This window comes from Rhynchophorus ferrugineus, unplaced genomic scaffold (genome assembly GCF_030347505.1).
Source record: "Rhynchophorus ferrugineus isolate W39M unplaced genomic scaffold, kcgeb_rfMv2 rfM2, whole genome shotgun sequence".
NCBI classification, from domain to species: domain Eukaryota; kingdom Metazoa; phylum Arthropoda; class Insecta; order Coleoptera; family Curculionidae; genus Rhynchophorus; species Rhynchophorus ferrugineus.
In genome coordinates, this window is record NW_027472581.1 from 12872606 (window position 1) to 12888785 (window position 16180).

The following is a 16180-nucleotide window of genomic DNA, read 5'->3' on the forward strand; positions in this document are numbered from 1 at the left end:
CTAATAGGACAAAGAGAGCCCGTTCCCCCCTATCCCGCCTTATTTACGGACCTATTTCAATTAAATTACCGTTTTGTTCATTTTATCAGATCGGCCGCTCAAACAATGTATTCCGTAAGTCTGTTGGAAGGTGTTCGCTCGTTCGTTCGCCCGCAAGTTTATCGTATCAATAACGGGCTGAAGTTGGCGCGTTTGATGTCACAACAATCAATAAGCAGAAGATTGTTGTTCGCCTCGCTCGGGGCGGAAATTAAACTTCCATTAGCAGAAAGCGGTTGCAGGATATTAGAAATCGAATGTTGCACGGGCACGATGTAGTTTCGGTTCATTACGGTTTTACGTAATAGTGTTTCCATTTAAAAAGCGTAATTGATCGTTTTACCGGATAATTCATTGATGGAACATTTTTCTTCGTCAAATATAAGGAAAACACATTTTAAGATGTGTAAATTTAATTAAGAAGGGGGTTTAGATACAAAAAATATTAATTTACTTAAAAACTATTTTATCTATCTCTCTTTTTCTTCAAATGTGGCCGTTTTTCGGCGATTTCGTCCTTTAACCGCCCAATAACGCTATGTAATAATCGCTGTTGATAGTCATTCCTTTCTCAGGGTAGTCAATGAAGATTATTCCATGCGCATTCCAAAATACAGACGCCATAACCTTGCCAGCCGGCTTTTGCGTTTTCCCACGCTTAGGAGCGGGTTCATCGTATGCAGTCCACTCGGATGACTGTCGACTGGACTTCGGAGTGAAATGATGGAGCCATGTTTCATCCATTGTCACATATCGACTCGGGTTTATTACGCTTGATCATCTTCAAACACTATTCCGTATCATCAACTCGTCGTTATTTTTGGTCAAAAGTGAGATCGCGCTGCCCCCACTTTGCACAGATATATTGCACACGTTATTTTAATCAATTTCGGTAACAACCTTCGGTCTTCGATGCTCATTTCACCACGTCTAAACTTAGCATACCAATCCTTGATGGTTGATTTTCCTGGGGCAGTGTCAGAAAACTTGGTATCAAGCCAAGTTTTTGCTTCAACTGTATTTTTTCCTTTCAAATACAATATTTTATTAACACGCGAAATTCCTATTTATCAATTTTTTTCACAATAACAAAAGTTTCACAAATTCACAAACTAATGATCCGACAGCTCTCAAATTTATACACTCATCTTTTGAGGGTTATGGCTAACTAAAGAACATATGGATTTAATTCTAGTAGCGCCTTCTATATGTCAGGCTGGGGACTTTTCAATTGACCTGTTATTCTTGGTGATTTGACAAATGTTCTAATCAAACTAGAACAACAAAAAGTTGTAGCTGCTGTCGGGAATCGAACCCGCCACCTCCGCAAGTGAACTGAACGCTCTAACCATTACAGCATAGAAGCATCTGCCTGCAGTATTTCTACGCCTCTTCATATCATATAATTAGTGCTTAAAAAGCAAACTGAATGGCTTTCATATTGAACTACCGAATTTCCGTCATATCAGTTCAACACTAACATTACACAACTACTTTATAATAATACTTTATAGGTGCCGTTGAGGAATTCCTTCGACACTCTTTCGAATAAAAAAATTATTTTGAAAATCGGTCCATAAATGTCAGCGAACATACATTAAGGAATTAAATACATACAGCCCAACATAAAACATCCTCCTGTTTTATATATGCGACAAGCCAATTATTTCCATTACTATCACCATGAGAGGCAGTAAAAACTAATGAAAATCTTCTCAGTTACTGCTTCTGTATAACCCATTTCTGCTTTTCAGTTCTCATTATGCATTTGGCATAATTAATTATACATTTTTTACAATATTGTATTTAATTTATGTGACCAAAATGAGCTAAAAAAGAAAAGGTAAAAAAAGTGAAACAATCTAATACTGTACATCACCATAATACCATGTGCTATATTTGAAAGGTCGATCATGAATTCATATCAATATATATCGTATCAATTTTTTCGAATATTTCATGAACCTGAAATTTTCTATCAATTTTATTAATAGAAGTTTATCAATGAAACAGACCGGATATTTTTCAGTCGACATTATTATATTTAGTTCTATTCACAACTTGTTAAAAATAAATCAATTTATATACACAATGAACCAGAGAAAGATTGTGTGCTTCTACAATGATCGTCGTAACAATTACACCAATTTAGATCTGAAATATTTATAGCTAGTTTGCACTAGTTAAACTATATCGACGCTAATCAATGAATTGAAATAATTAATTGATGGTAAATGGTATTGTTCAGTCTTTTGAAGCGTCTGTGATAAGATTATTTGGGACGTGAGATATTTTCTCCTTGCCAATTGATTTTATATCAAGTTTATTATTTCTAAATTTGTTCGAATTTTAGATTCAAATATTTTTTAATATTTTATAGTTTTGTTTTATTAATTTCTTAGAATTTCAACATTCTGTCCGTAGGCAGTTATAACTTTTATAATATGATTTCGGTTATATAACTATCCTGACAAATAACATAGAAGATCACTTCAGTAAGTGATCCGCTGTACAAACTTATAATCTAATTCTTATTCTAGATACTATTATAACTTATTCTAAAGACTATTCTAACTTATTCTAGAGATTATTATATCTCACTCTATGTGTCTGTTAATCAGATCGTATGGCAGTTTCCGTTTGAGCCTACGCAGTTCACTGTCATCGCGCGCATTTAACTGTTTGGCGAGTGCATTAGGATCCACTAATAGTATTTCAGAGTGGAATGAAGTGGAACTCATTTCTCGCGGACCAAAGACTGAACTGGAAAGGGGGGCCTTTCTTCTGGCGTGTCTCCTCGTGCCTCGTGGGAAAGACGCACAATGTCATCCCCCCCCTGAAGTCAACGGTTACAGGAAATTTCGCAGTCACTGACCAAGAAAAAGTCGAGCTCCTTGCAGAGACCTACGAAGCTCAGATGAAATTTTTCCCACCCGCAGAGAACACTAAAGATATATACAATGACACTGTCACCAACGAATCCAACTCCATCAAAAGATCAGTAACCCCAACCTTTCTTCTTAACCATTTCCTGTCTCCAATGTATCTACAGACTATGATCGGCAAACTTCAAACCAAAAAATCTCCAGGTTTCGGTTACAGGAAAACATCATTAACTCCATCGTGAGGCTGCAACATTTCCCGGCGTCTTGGAAACACGCATATATAGCGATTATCCCCAAGAAAGGAGCAAAATCATCTCCATATGACTACCGGCCAGCTTTCTCAGCGCCATTTCGAAGATTGCCGAGAGGGCAATACTCTACTCTCTCAACTCTTTCACAAAGGAAAACAACATCATTCCTGATGAACAATTCGGCTTTCGCGCTCACCACTCATCCGTCCATCTGGCCACCCGTCTGGCCGCACATATCCATCAGGCGCTTGACCAACGTAAAAAGCTTGACGCAGTCCTTCTGGACCTAACCAAAGCCTTCGAAAAGGTCTGGCACGACGATTTAATCGCACTTTCTAATCTAACCGCTCTCATCAAGTCCTATATCTCGGACAGGTCTTTCCAGGTCAAGATCAGAGAATCACTTTACAGTCGTAAACAAATCGATGCTGGCGTACCTCAAGGTTCCCTGCTGGCCCCAGCTTTGTTTAAACCCTCTTTATTTCAGATCTGACGAGAAAACAGCACATTGACGTCGCGTTTTACGCTGACAACACTGCTTTCTTCACGGCCGCCAGGTTCGAAGTTAAAATTCATGAACGTTTACAGAAGCAGCTCGATCATGCGGTCAAGTGGTTCAAATTCTGGAGGTTGCAAATCAACCAACGCTACAGTCATAACTTTTGTCCCCGTACAACAGTATTCAGTTGTGTGTTAATTCAGGTTCGCGAATCAATAGAATCTCCGGATCCTCGCCTTTTAGGCCATAACAAATAAAATCTTTCAGAGTACTTCGAATCACACTCGTTATGGGTTCTATGTGAATATCGCGTTGAATCAGTTTGTTGGACACGTAATATGGGGCATCGATGACTCGCAACACTTTATTCTGGAACCTATATTAGATTTGCTAGTAGTACCCAACAGTTCAATACCATAGGTCCAAATGGGTTTAAGTATTGACTTATACAGCAAAACTTTGTTATCTAAATATAATTTAGATTTACACCCTATCAGCCAATACATTTTGTTTAGTTTAAGCCCAAGCTGTTTGCGTTTTGTCACTATGTTTTTTCCATGTTAAACGTCGATCAAAATGCATTCCCAGATATCTAACGTTGTCTGCTTGTGGGAGTTTATAATTATTTATTTTTACTTAAGGGGGAATGTCACATTGGTAGATTTTGTTTGATTTGCTCTGATACACCATGTTTTCAACCACATTTCGACTTTATTAAGATAAAGTTGGATGTTTCTTGTGGCTGATATTGGATACTAGTGTGATAATAAAATCGCTGTGTCGTCAGCATATGTTGCAACAGTAGTGTTTTTTGAGGTCAGTAGATCAGCTGTATACAATTGATATAACAGTGGGCCAGAGACACTGCCCTGCATAATACCTGAAGTCTGTATTATAAATAATAAGATATTTTTTAATATTTTACTTATTGATCTTTAACATTTATATACTGAAAACTCAATATTCATTATTTTATGCAAACAACACATTACTTCATGAATTTCCGGCCTTCAGTTCGACTATTACATTACAGGCCAACATAGTTATAGAAAAACGTTTTTTATAATTTTCAAAATAATGAATGAAGATAATTTGTGTGTTCATTAAAACACTATTTGTGCCGAAACAAATAATAGTGTTGGAAGAATAGTACGTGATAGTAAAGATATCGAAACCTAGCCGAAACAGATTTGTAGCTTATCTCTTATAATAAAAAAATAATGAGGGATACTCAGCTTGGATCTTAGTATTTCGACAGTATGTATAATTTATATGTTAGTATTAATTGTTTAGGCAACAAAGAAAGAAAATTTATTATAAAAAAAACTATTGTTTTGTATATAACAATTATTTTAGGTTGCCATCGTATGTTTCAAATATTTATTCTATTATATCTAGTAGACTTTATATACTCTAACTGATATATTATTAGGCCTATAAATTAGTTTTAAAGGATTTTTTTTAATTTGAAACTTTTTGTGACAAGTCGCTACAATATATTTTATTCAATATATTGTCCATCGATGGTCGCTACATTTTCCCATCTCTCAGGCAATTTATGGATTCTATATCGAAAGAACGGTGGTTCTTTTAAGGCTATCAACGAATCGACCCATTTCTTGGTATCTTCATAATTCATACTCATATGTTGGAATAAGTAATAATCGGAAGGACCTAGGTCTGGAGAATGCGGCGTGGGCAAAAAATGAAGGGTGGGGGGGTGGTATCACTTTCCATTTTATTATTTCCAAGTATGTTTTCATCGGCTCTGTAACATGTGGTCGAGTTTTTTCATGCTGAAGAATAACATTTTTGTGTCTTTGCTTGTATTCCGACCTTCTTTTGCCAAGCTCACCCCACCAAATACAGAGCAGCAGGTTTTGACGTCGATGTTGATACATGACCAGGTGGTCCCATAATTTTACGATGCAAAAGCCTCTCCGATTTTACCGTCGAGACAGCATTTCACACGTGACTAAGCGCCTTTCAATATCTCTCGGCTTCAATCCATACGGCACAAAATATCCAAGTGTTGGATCATTGCCATGTTCTTCAAGTGATTGGAACTGGTTTCTTGTATTACTCCTAACAATTCTGCATATTCTTCTTGCATTTTACATGGATCATCGTCGATTGATGACTGATTTGAATGACTTCAAATTCTCGTCTCAATTTTCTTTATTGTCCACAGCGTTCTTTATCTGCGGTGTCAAAATCGTCACCTTTAAAACGCCAAAACTAGTATCCACATGTTAAATTCGATGGAACATGGTTGCCATAAACTTCAGATAGCATTCGATGACTTTCCACCCGCATTTTTCCTCAAATTGAAGTAACAAAGTAAAACTGACCACAACTGCGATTAACTCAGTACAAATTCAGACATTTTCAACACACTTAAAATCTTTTCGTTCACACTTCTATGAAGTTACAAATATCGAGAAATTAAGCCTATTATAGATCCTTTAAAATTAATTTACAGGTCCATAATAGGTATTGTAACAGTTTTTCTCAACGGAAGCCTTTTTATGGTGACAAATTAATCAAAATACATGCAAGCACCTGATCTATTGTACCAATATTTCTGAATAAAGCTTCAAATTTACAAAAAAAAGCAACAAGAAACCCTCAGAACTAATTTGCATAACCTTTATATACTTATATGTATAAATTAAAATAAAAATACTCTGTATATAACATTTCTTTTTTTTTTCCGACCAGTAAAGTTGCCAACATATCCAATGATGCGTGACCAATTGCGAATAAACGACCGCAAACAGTTCGAATGTTCGAAATAGAAATTTCATCGAAAACTTAACGCGCCTCCTCGTCGGCCGTTCGCTACATTGTCGCTCGGTACGATCCGGTCCGGTCCATCTCCGCGGCCAATTTAATTGACGAACGGTTTATAGGTCGCCGAACGGCAAGCGGTAGCGCTGTCGAAACGGCACCGGCCAAGTAGGCCGTGGTTTTCGGGATGTGACATTTGGCGGCGGGTCGCTTTGTTTTGGTCGTTTTGCGTTTCGGTGATTGTGCGGCTATGTCGTTTTTTACGTGTAGATGTGAAAAATATTCCGGATATTTGTCTTATAATAGTCGGGTATGTGTTTTTACGGCGAATTTACGCTAATAACTGGTGAAAGGAATTACGACACGTATGGCGTTTGGTGGTATATACGATTTGATGTTACATAAAGTTAATTGTCGCTTTTATTAGTTGTAGTTTCTTAAAATTGGTGATTGTTTCATGGGAAATAACCCACTAATTTACTAAATCGCGTTATCCAATACTACGATATCGACGTTTTTTTTTAATTAATCAGATTGGAGCAAAATCTGTACCAATACTTATTTAAACAAACCACACTATATCACGTCCATAGAATATTCTGGATATATAGTGGATCCAAAATAACAGTGAAGGCACGTCATAAAAATATATAACATCACAACGTCGTAATGGTGTCTCGTCAACTTTGACTTAGTTTATTTTGGCTTCGATATATAACAAAATTTTAACCTAAATAAAATAATGAAATGAAAACTACATTATCGTATATCTGATGCATATATTATCGAAGGACTTAAACTACCGTTAATTGTAGAGCAACAATAATTTGTAGATTAGGATTATTTTATTATATTTACATTGAGCTCCATCCAGGGATCTAGCCGAGTTTTTTTATATATAGTATCAATTTCTTCTAGATCTTCTGATTCAATTACTGTATTCTAATTATTACAGTGCCATGTCCTCTATAAGTAAATAATAAAAGTGTTAGAGATATCCATTCTCTACTCATGCATTCAGACCAAATCCTCATATATATGCTGAACGGTTACACATATATCTATCCATATAAATCTTACAGTCATTCTCACTTTTAGTCAACAAGTTATCCAAACACATTCCAGAAATTCATAGGGAGGAAGACATAGCACCCTGTAACCATATTCTTCTGAAATCTAATCTACTGTGCATTTTCTATTTTATAATATCTAATATGAAAATACATATGTTTGAAATCCTAGGGACATTTCTCATCTAACGAGCGAAACAAACAGCACTGTATATATATATATATATATATATATATATATATATATATATATATATATATATATATATATATACAGTGCAGTTTGTTTCGCTCGTATATATATATTATATATTTTGGGGTTCAAACCTCTCATTTTACTTCCTTTGAAAATTAAATTTTTACTTTTCTTTTCTAAATTCTAATATGGACTGAACAACTTCTATTGATATCAAACTTAAATAGACTTCAGTCGCTAGAGGACCAATCTATGAACAATCAGATTCTTATACATATCGATATAACGAGAGCAAATATCGACCATAAAATAGTTTTCAACCATTTACATCAGGCTGAATATCAAAAGAAACTCAATATTTGGGTTCCACGCGATGAGAACACGAGATGGAGTTCTTTTTTAAATAAATAATGAAAAATTGATGACGTACGATAATAATATGAGCTAGAAAGTTTCACAAACTGCTGTAAAGCCCAGATCTGCCGTCAGGAAAGGCAATACTAAGTGTTTGGCGGGAATAGAAAGGAATCGTTCATTATAAGCTGTTCTAATCCGGTTAAATTTTTTGTTCCACTCTCTACTGTCAACAATTAATGCGATCAAAGCAGACCATAATAGACAATGGCCAAAATCGAAGAATACGAATGATGCATTGCGGAAAATGTAGAGAAATGGTCTAGAAATTTTAATGCTTTTGACACATTATTAGTTTGTCAGAATTATATAAAATAATTTTACAAATACATTACTTATAGTTCAAAGTATCTATGGACCATTGTTGGGTATTATTATCATTCATATAGTGTACGAACTCTGAGATAAAATAACTGGTCATTTACAAATATTAATCGGTGCTCAAATGCCTTAATTGCTTTAGATATCTATTGCGGGTGATTATTTCAATATGTTTTAATAATTTATTATAGATTATAACAAGTTAATTCCATCAAATATATAACACAACCTTGGAGTCATGAATTTTCGGTTTAGTCTTTTCTGAAAGCATGGCTAGTTATCGCTAAGATTTTCAGCGTTCAAACTTATCATAGTAATCGTATCTAATCAGAATCCCTCTTAAATTATACTTTCAAGCACTTTTTTATTTCCCTATTTTGAAATTGTTTGTTGAGTTACTGACAGTCATTATGTCAATTTTTCAAGGAGAAGGTGACAGTATTATTTTAGCACAATCCCGAAATATAAAAAACAACTGTCATACTATATTTTAGATAACATGAAGCATTGAGATAATACACACATTGTCAGCTATAGATGCGATAATGATAAAAGACAATATAACGGTATATATAATCTTGGAGTCGTACATGTTCGGTTTGGTGTTTGCTCTGAATGCATAGACTAGTTATCTCTAAAAATTTCAGCATTTAGTATTATCATAGTGATCGTTTTTAACAGAAATCTCTGCTAAATTAACATTTCAAGTACTGTCTTTATTTCCCTACTTTGAAATTGTTTGTTGAGTTACTGACACTCATTATCTCAATATTTCTCCATGAAGCCAAGTTATGAGCCTATTATATCTAATTATTCGCGTATAAATTACGTTTATAATTATAAATCATTTATAGAAATAAATCATTAAGTCACAACACAGTAATTATTCAAAAAGTTACTTATTTATACGACTGAATTCTATGAGAGCTATATTGTATTACTAGGTGATTATTGATCTTTGACGACCACGTCACGCAATCACAATCCCGATATATAAGAAACAACTATCATATTATATTTCAGATAATGCTTTAACCATTGACATCGTGGAATATAGACGTGATGACAGATTGGCGAGTTAAATTAGCACAATCCCATAAAATAAAATACAAAACTTGTGCAGTATTTCAAATAGTCTTAGAAGCTCTGACATGATACTGATATAGTCAGACATAGATTTAATGATAATAATAGACAAGGTGACAGTATTATTTTAGCACAATCCCGAAATATAAAAAACAACTGTCATACTATATTTCAGATAATATATGAGCATTGAGATAATACACAGATTTTGTCAATACTTCTCCATTTAGCAAAGTTGTGCGCCTATTATATTTAAATATTCGCGTATAAGTTACGTTTATATTATCAATTTTATTTTTATTATTGAAGAAAAAAGTAAAAGTTCTACAACTATATAAAGAACGATATCTCCTACCACGTATTACTTTTGTGGTTATTCTGTATTATTTGAAAGCTAATTTCTTCATTAGTAATGCTGCTCACGGTATATGAAATTACTGGGTAAAAACAAATAATATAAGGGGTAACTTTCATTCGTATCCTTGCTTGTTTGTTATTGTGTTAAATTATTTCATATACGTGTATACATAAAATATATAAGAGCTACAAGTTGATGCCTTCCCATCCATGAAAGTTTTACATCATATTTTTTTCTTTAAATAACGCTGAATAAAATTTCGGAAGTTACGGAATCATTAATCAGTTAATCAGTGACGCACGCTATTTGAATAGCTTTAGATCTATTTAAGAAAGTATTCAAAAGCAAAAGGAAATTTGATGACATTAATTAAAATGTAGAAACAATGAAAAGTGAACATATTGAAAAACTTTAACGCCAGAAATAAAAACTTTGATAGCTCTTATAAACTGTCCGAAAAAATCTTTCTAGACTTCGAATAATATCAACAGTAATTTACAACTTTACTCAGCAAAACATATTTTTTAACAAAACAAATTAGCGATACTAATTTGAAGTTTTAGCGTAAGAATAATATTGGTATTATCTACAGTCAGAAAACACAACTCAGAAAAGCATCTGGACCAGAATATAATAATGACTAAATTGATACTTGGTGTAGTACTTAAGTGCTCAGAAAGTTACTTATTAGATTATTTTTAAACGAACAACAGTGATATTAGCATTATTCTCGAGAAAATATATAATTTATTACTTTTTTAACCAATGTAAAATTACGTAGTAGTAGACAGGAAACGTATATTAAAGCGTTTTGTTATGTTAAATTGTTTTACTGTAATAATATGTAAATGTGTAACTGTATAAAACTTTTATTTTAGAAATTAACTTGTCACAATCCCGAAATAATGTTTGAAACAACATAATTCCAAAATATAAATAATAGAATAACAAAGGAATAGTATCCCGAATTATAAAAAACAACTGTCATACTAAATTTCAGACAATATTTGTAGCAGTGCTTTTACTGATATTATCAGAAATATACGTGATGGCTGTAGAGGAAAAGATGGAAGTATTAATTTTGCACAATCCACAAATATAGAAAAACCACATTCAAACTGCATTTCAGATAATGTTGAAAAGATGGAGATATTTGTTTAGTGCAAACCTAGAATATAATAAACAACTGTCCTACTATATTTCTTATAATGTTTGAAGCAATTAACTTATAATGATATTGTCAGAAATAGATGTAATAACAGGTCAATTGAAAATTCACCGGCCTGACACATGGATGGCTACTAGAATTAAATCCATAAGTTTTTTAGTTAGCTTTAAACTAAACCTCCAAAGATGTGTGTATAAATTTGACAGCTGTCTGATCATTAGTTTGTGAATTATAGCATGTTGAGTGAAACAACTTTTGTTATTGTGAAAAAAAAGTTGATAAAAAAAAATTTTAAAACCGTAAATTGAAACTGAATGAAATAGCAGACACTATAAAGATATCAACTGAACGTGTACATCATATCATTCACGAATATTTGGGTATGAAAGAGCTCTGTGCAAAGCGGGTGCCGCGCGAGCTCACTTTCGACTAAAAACGACTAGTTTGATTCCGAGGGATTCGTCGTGGATTTCAAGTGATGATTCGGAGCAGTGTTTGAAGATGATCAAGCGTAATAAACCCATCATTTCACACCGAAGTCCAATAGATAGTCATCCGAGTGGACTGCACACGATAAACACGCGCCAAAGCGCCATTGACTACCTTGAAAAAAGAAGGACTATCAACAGCGGCTATTACATAGAGTTATTGGGCTGTTTGAAGTACGAAATGGCAGAAAAACGGCCGCATTTGAGGAAAAAGAAAGTGCTACTTCACCAATAGAGCGCGCCGTGTCACAAGTCAGTGGAAACGATGGCAAAAATCTATGAATTCGGCTTCCAATTGCTTCCTCACCCATCGTATTCTCAAGATTTGGCCCCCAGCGACTACTTCCTGTTCTCATATCTCAAAAGAATGCTCGCTGGGAAGACATTTTCGTCGAATGAAGAAGTGATCACCGAAACTGAGCCCTATTTTGAAGCAAAGGACAAATTGTACTACAAAAATGGTATATAAAAGTTGGAGAGTCGCTATAATCAGTGTATCACCCTTGAATGGAATTATGTTGAATAAAAAAATTTGTTTTACTATGGAGACTTTTCAGTTGACCTGTTATTTATATAGGACAAGGTGCCAGTATTAATTTTGCAAGATCCCGAAATATAAGAAACAACTCTTTTACTATATTTCAACTAATCTTTGGCGCTTTGTAACGTTATTTCATCGAATTTTCGAAAAAAAATTAGTAAAACAATATTCTGACCCTGGCGGTCGTTTAATCACTTATCAGTGTAAATTCCACTCAACTTTCGACGACCTAGCGCTCCATTATATGTTTATCGGAAGTAAGAAAGGAAGATATTTAAAAAAATACTTTCTGAATCTCGATTTTCGAAGACCAATATCTTTTGACTGAGAAAACCAGCAAACCGTTATACCCAAAGGTTTGTTCTAAGGAACATCACGTTAATTACGCTATAGTATGAATTCGTTGAATAACTATTACAAGAGATAAGTAACTTTAAAACTATTTATTAAGAAAAACCGAAGCTCACTTTTTTACTAAATCTGAACCTTGTAAAATGTCTGTGCTTAATTAAATATAATAAAAATAAGCGTTGGGTACAACAGTGTAATACTTGTTTGTTACATCAAACAAGAATTTCGTAATAAAAGTTCAAAACAATATTAAAAAATGTTCCTTCAATATCGCGCATCCTCTCATTTTTTTTAATTAAAAAAGACCTTACGAAATTAATCCGGAAAAACTTTTTTTAATTGTCGATCGTAAACGAACCAACAAATTCTCGCTCGAACTTTTTCACTTCAAACGTAGAAAACAATTTCTTCGGGAATTAATAATCCGAAATTAAAAAAAAAGGTGCAAATATTTTCGAGGAACTTTGATTTATACGTCGACTCGACCTTTTCATTTTTCATCTAATTTTTTTCTTGTTTTTTTGCAGAGAGAATCAGCTCAGAGGGATGCTGAACGGGAGAGGAGACTGCGTGTCGACAGCGAAGCAAGGGCAAAGCAGGCCTTGCAGGAGGCTGCTCGTTACAGATCGCGACTCAAGCTTCTTACTCAGGAATTTGCCAGGTAAAAATAACAGTTTCTTTAGCCGACGGCCGGTGATTCAGTTGGTGTATTCTTGTCGCGCTATTATTGTCTAACTATCAGGTTAACTAGTGAGTCAGAAATTTAGTAGCGACTAAGTATTTCGTTTCTTGTTTTTTTTTCAAAATATTTGGAGTAAAGTAATGGGGTTAAGAACAAAAAATATTATATATAACAAAAACTTTGTGTACCAAAATATTAACATATTTTAGTACCTAACTTTTTTTAATAAATGATTATTTTCATTTTGTTGATTTCTTTGGTTTGAACGTCAGTCTGATTTCACTGGTATTTCTAGTCGTTTGTTTTGCTTTCAGTTTTTTTAGAATAACTTCTAACATTTTAATACCTCTTTCAAACATTATTCAATCATTTCAACCATATTATGGTTATTTTTTCATTTAACATTAACATTTCTTAAACATTTGTATTATTATAAACAAAACTCTGCCTTTGGTAATACAATACCATTGTTCTTCAATCTTATATCAAGATTATATAAAGATGATGAAATCCAAAATTGGTCACAACGACAGAAATTCCGATATAAATTTCTTTCAAACAATATTTTCGTGCATTTTGATATTGTGTGCATTGGCAAATAATACTACGTCAAGGTGTCTTTATTTTTTAATACCGTTCATATACTGCTTCAATATTTACTGGAATAACTAGTCATTGCTGACAACTTTTTCTACTACATCGATGATTCAGTTCCATAATACTACTCAATAATTCGGAAAGAAATGCTTAATTTATTACCTTTATTATTACCAATGTATTTTTAACCAAAGGTACAAGGAAAAACAGAAGAAACAAAAAACATGCGTTAAAGCATTATGATTTCACCGTCAACAATAATGTATTTTACGAAAGTAATTACTATATTTTACGAAATATTTGAATCATGTGAATAATTGAATATTTATTGATATAGGTAGATGTGTTGACGATTAAAGGACAATATGACATATTAGCAGAATCTCAAATTACAAAAAAACAGGACTGTCATACTATACTGAAGCTAGGTTTGATGCATTGAAATTATACGGACACTATCAGAGATAAAGATGCGATAACGATAACAAACTCATGGCAATATTAATTTAACACAATCCCAAAATATAAAAGATAATTGCCATGCTCATATTTCAGATAATGTTTGAGGCATTTAGAAGACAATGACATTGTCAGATAGAAGCATAGAGTAATATGTAGAGTATTAACTCAATACCAATAATTTCAGAATTGTTTTGCGTGGTCTCAGCAGGAAGGCGCTGAGAACGTCACTGAATTTCAGTGGTTAGTTTAAATTACCATTACAGGCTTTTACAATGTTATTGTGAAAATTGTGGAATGGATCATTAAAACCGTTAAATTTTATGATATACGTCAGAATGGAGAAAACATACCAAAAAGTAATACTTTAAAGAACAGCAACAAAATATTAAAATGTATGATATATATCACAATTACCGTGTTACTGTGTTCTTATTATGGTAATGTCGAGGAGTTAAAGAGACAATCTAAGGATCTATAAAATCAAGCTCAACTTGCTGATCTACAAATTATATTATATTATTTTGTATTGATGTCTTTTTTAGTCATCTTTGTTGAAAATGTTATCTCGGTTAAGGAGCCTTAAGCCAAAATATTAATTATAAGTATCTTAACCAATATACATTTGTTTCAAGTAAATGGATCCCTTAAAAATAATGAAGTTTTTAATTGATGGCACTTTACAAGCAACTTTTTAAAGAATAACTAACACTTTTCATGTAGTATACTCACATTTACCTTTAATATAATTTTTCCACTGCCCAATTTGGATACATTTTAGTTTTAAAGGGTGGATAATATTTTCATGGTTTCTTCTATTGTATTCCTGCAAATAACAATATATATGAATACAAATGCTCTATATAAATAATTTTATACGTACCAGGTAGAGGCAATGCTAAATCACATACACATCCTTAATCTAGCTAACTCGGGTTGTTTCCTCCTAGGAAAACGATGTCTGTTTTTTTTATTTCCGCACATATACTGGATTCACAACACTTTTGAGAATGAAGATATATTATAATCAAATAATAGTGATTATAATTAAGACACAAAAAAGCTGATGATATTCAATGTCAGAGGGACAATCTAAGGATCAATAAAATCAAGCTCAACTTCTTGATCTACAAATTGTATTATTTTATTTTGTATTGATGTCTTTTTTAGTCATCTTTGTTGAAAATGTTATCTCGGTTAAGGAGCCTTAAACCAAAATATTAATTATAAGTATCTTAACCAATATACATTTGTTTCAAGTAAATGGATCCCTTAAAAATAATGAAGTTTTTAATTGATGGCACTTTACAAGCAACTTTTTAAAGAATAACTAACACTTTTCATGTAGTATACTCACATTTACCTTTAATATAATTTTTCCACTGCCCAATTTGGATACATTTTAGTTTTAAAGGGTGGATAATATTTTCATGGTTTCTTCTATTGTATTCCTGCAAATAACAATATATATGAATACAAATGCTCTATATAAATAATTTTATACGTACCAGGTAGAGGCAATGCTAAATCACATACACATCCTTAATCTAGCTAACTCGGGTTGTTTCCTCCTAGGAAAACGATGTCTGTTTTTTTTATTTCCGCACATATACTGGATTCACAACACTTTTGAGAATGAAGATATATTATAATCAAATAATAGTGATTATAATTAAGACACAAAAAAGCTGATGATATTCAATGTCAGAGGGACAATCTAAGGATCAATAAAATCAAGCTCAACTTCTTGATCTACAAGTTGTATTATTTTATTTTGTATTGATGTCTTTTTTAACATCTTGGTTGAAAAGGTTATCTCGGTTAAGGAGCCTTAAGCCAAAATATTAATTAAAGAGTAACTAAAACTTTTCATGTAGTATAATCACATTTACCTTTAATGTAAATATTCCACCGCCCAATTTTGACACTTTTTAGTTCTAAAGGGTGGGTAATATTTTCATGATTTCTTCTGTTGTATTCCTGCA

The 16180-nt window shown here is 33.0% G+C and overlaps 1 protein-coding gene across 11 annotated transcripts in view; it reads left to right on the plus strand.

Annotated features, from left to right (window-relative positions):
• Positions 1-16180, plus strand: part of LOC143191823 (uncharacterized) — an 870958-nt gene that overhangs the window by 693531 nt on the left and 161247 nt on the right. For 10 of the 11 annotated variants that reach the window (XM_076397237.1, XM_076397236.1, XM_076397232.1 and 7 more), the window contains one exon: positions 12985-13118. In XM_076397237.1, coding sequence (XP_076253352.1) covers positions 12985-13118 — 134 coding nt within the window. Of the gene's footprint in view, positions 1-6618; positions 6775-12984; positions 13119-16180 lie in introns of those variants that run through there. The other variant, XM_076397240.1, reaches the window with a different exon arrangement.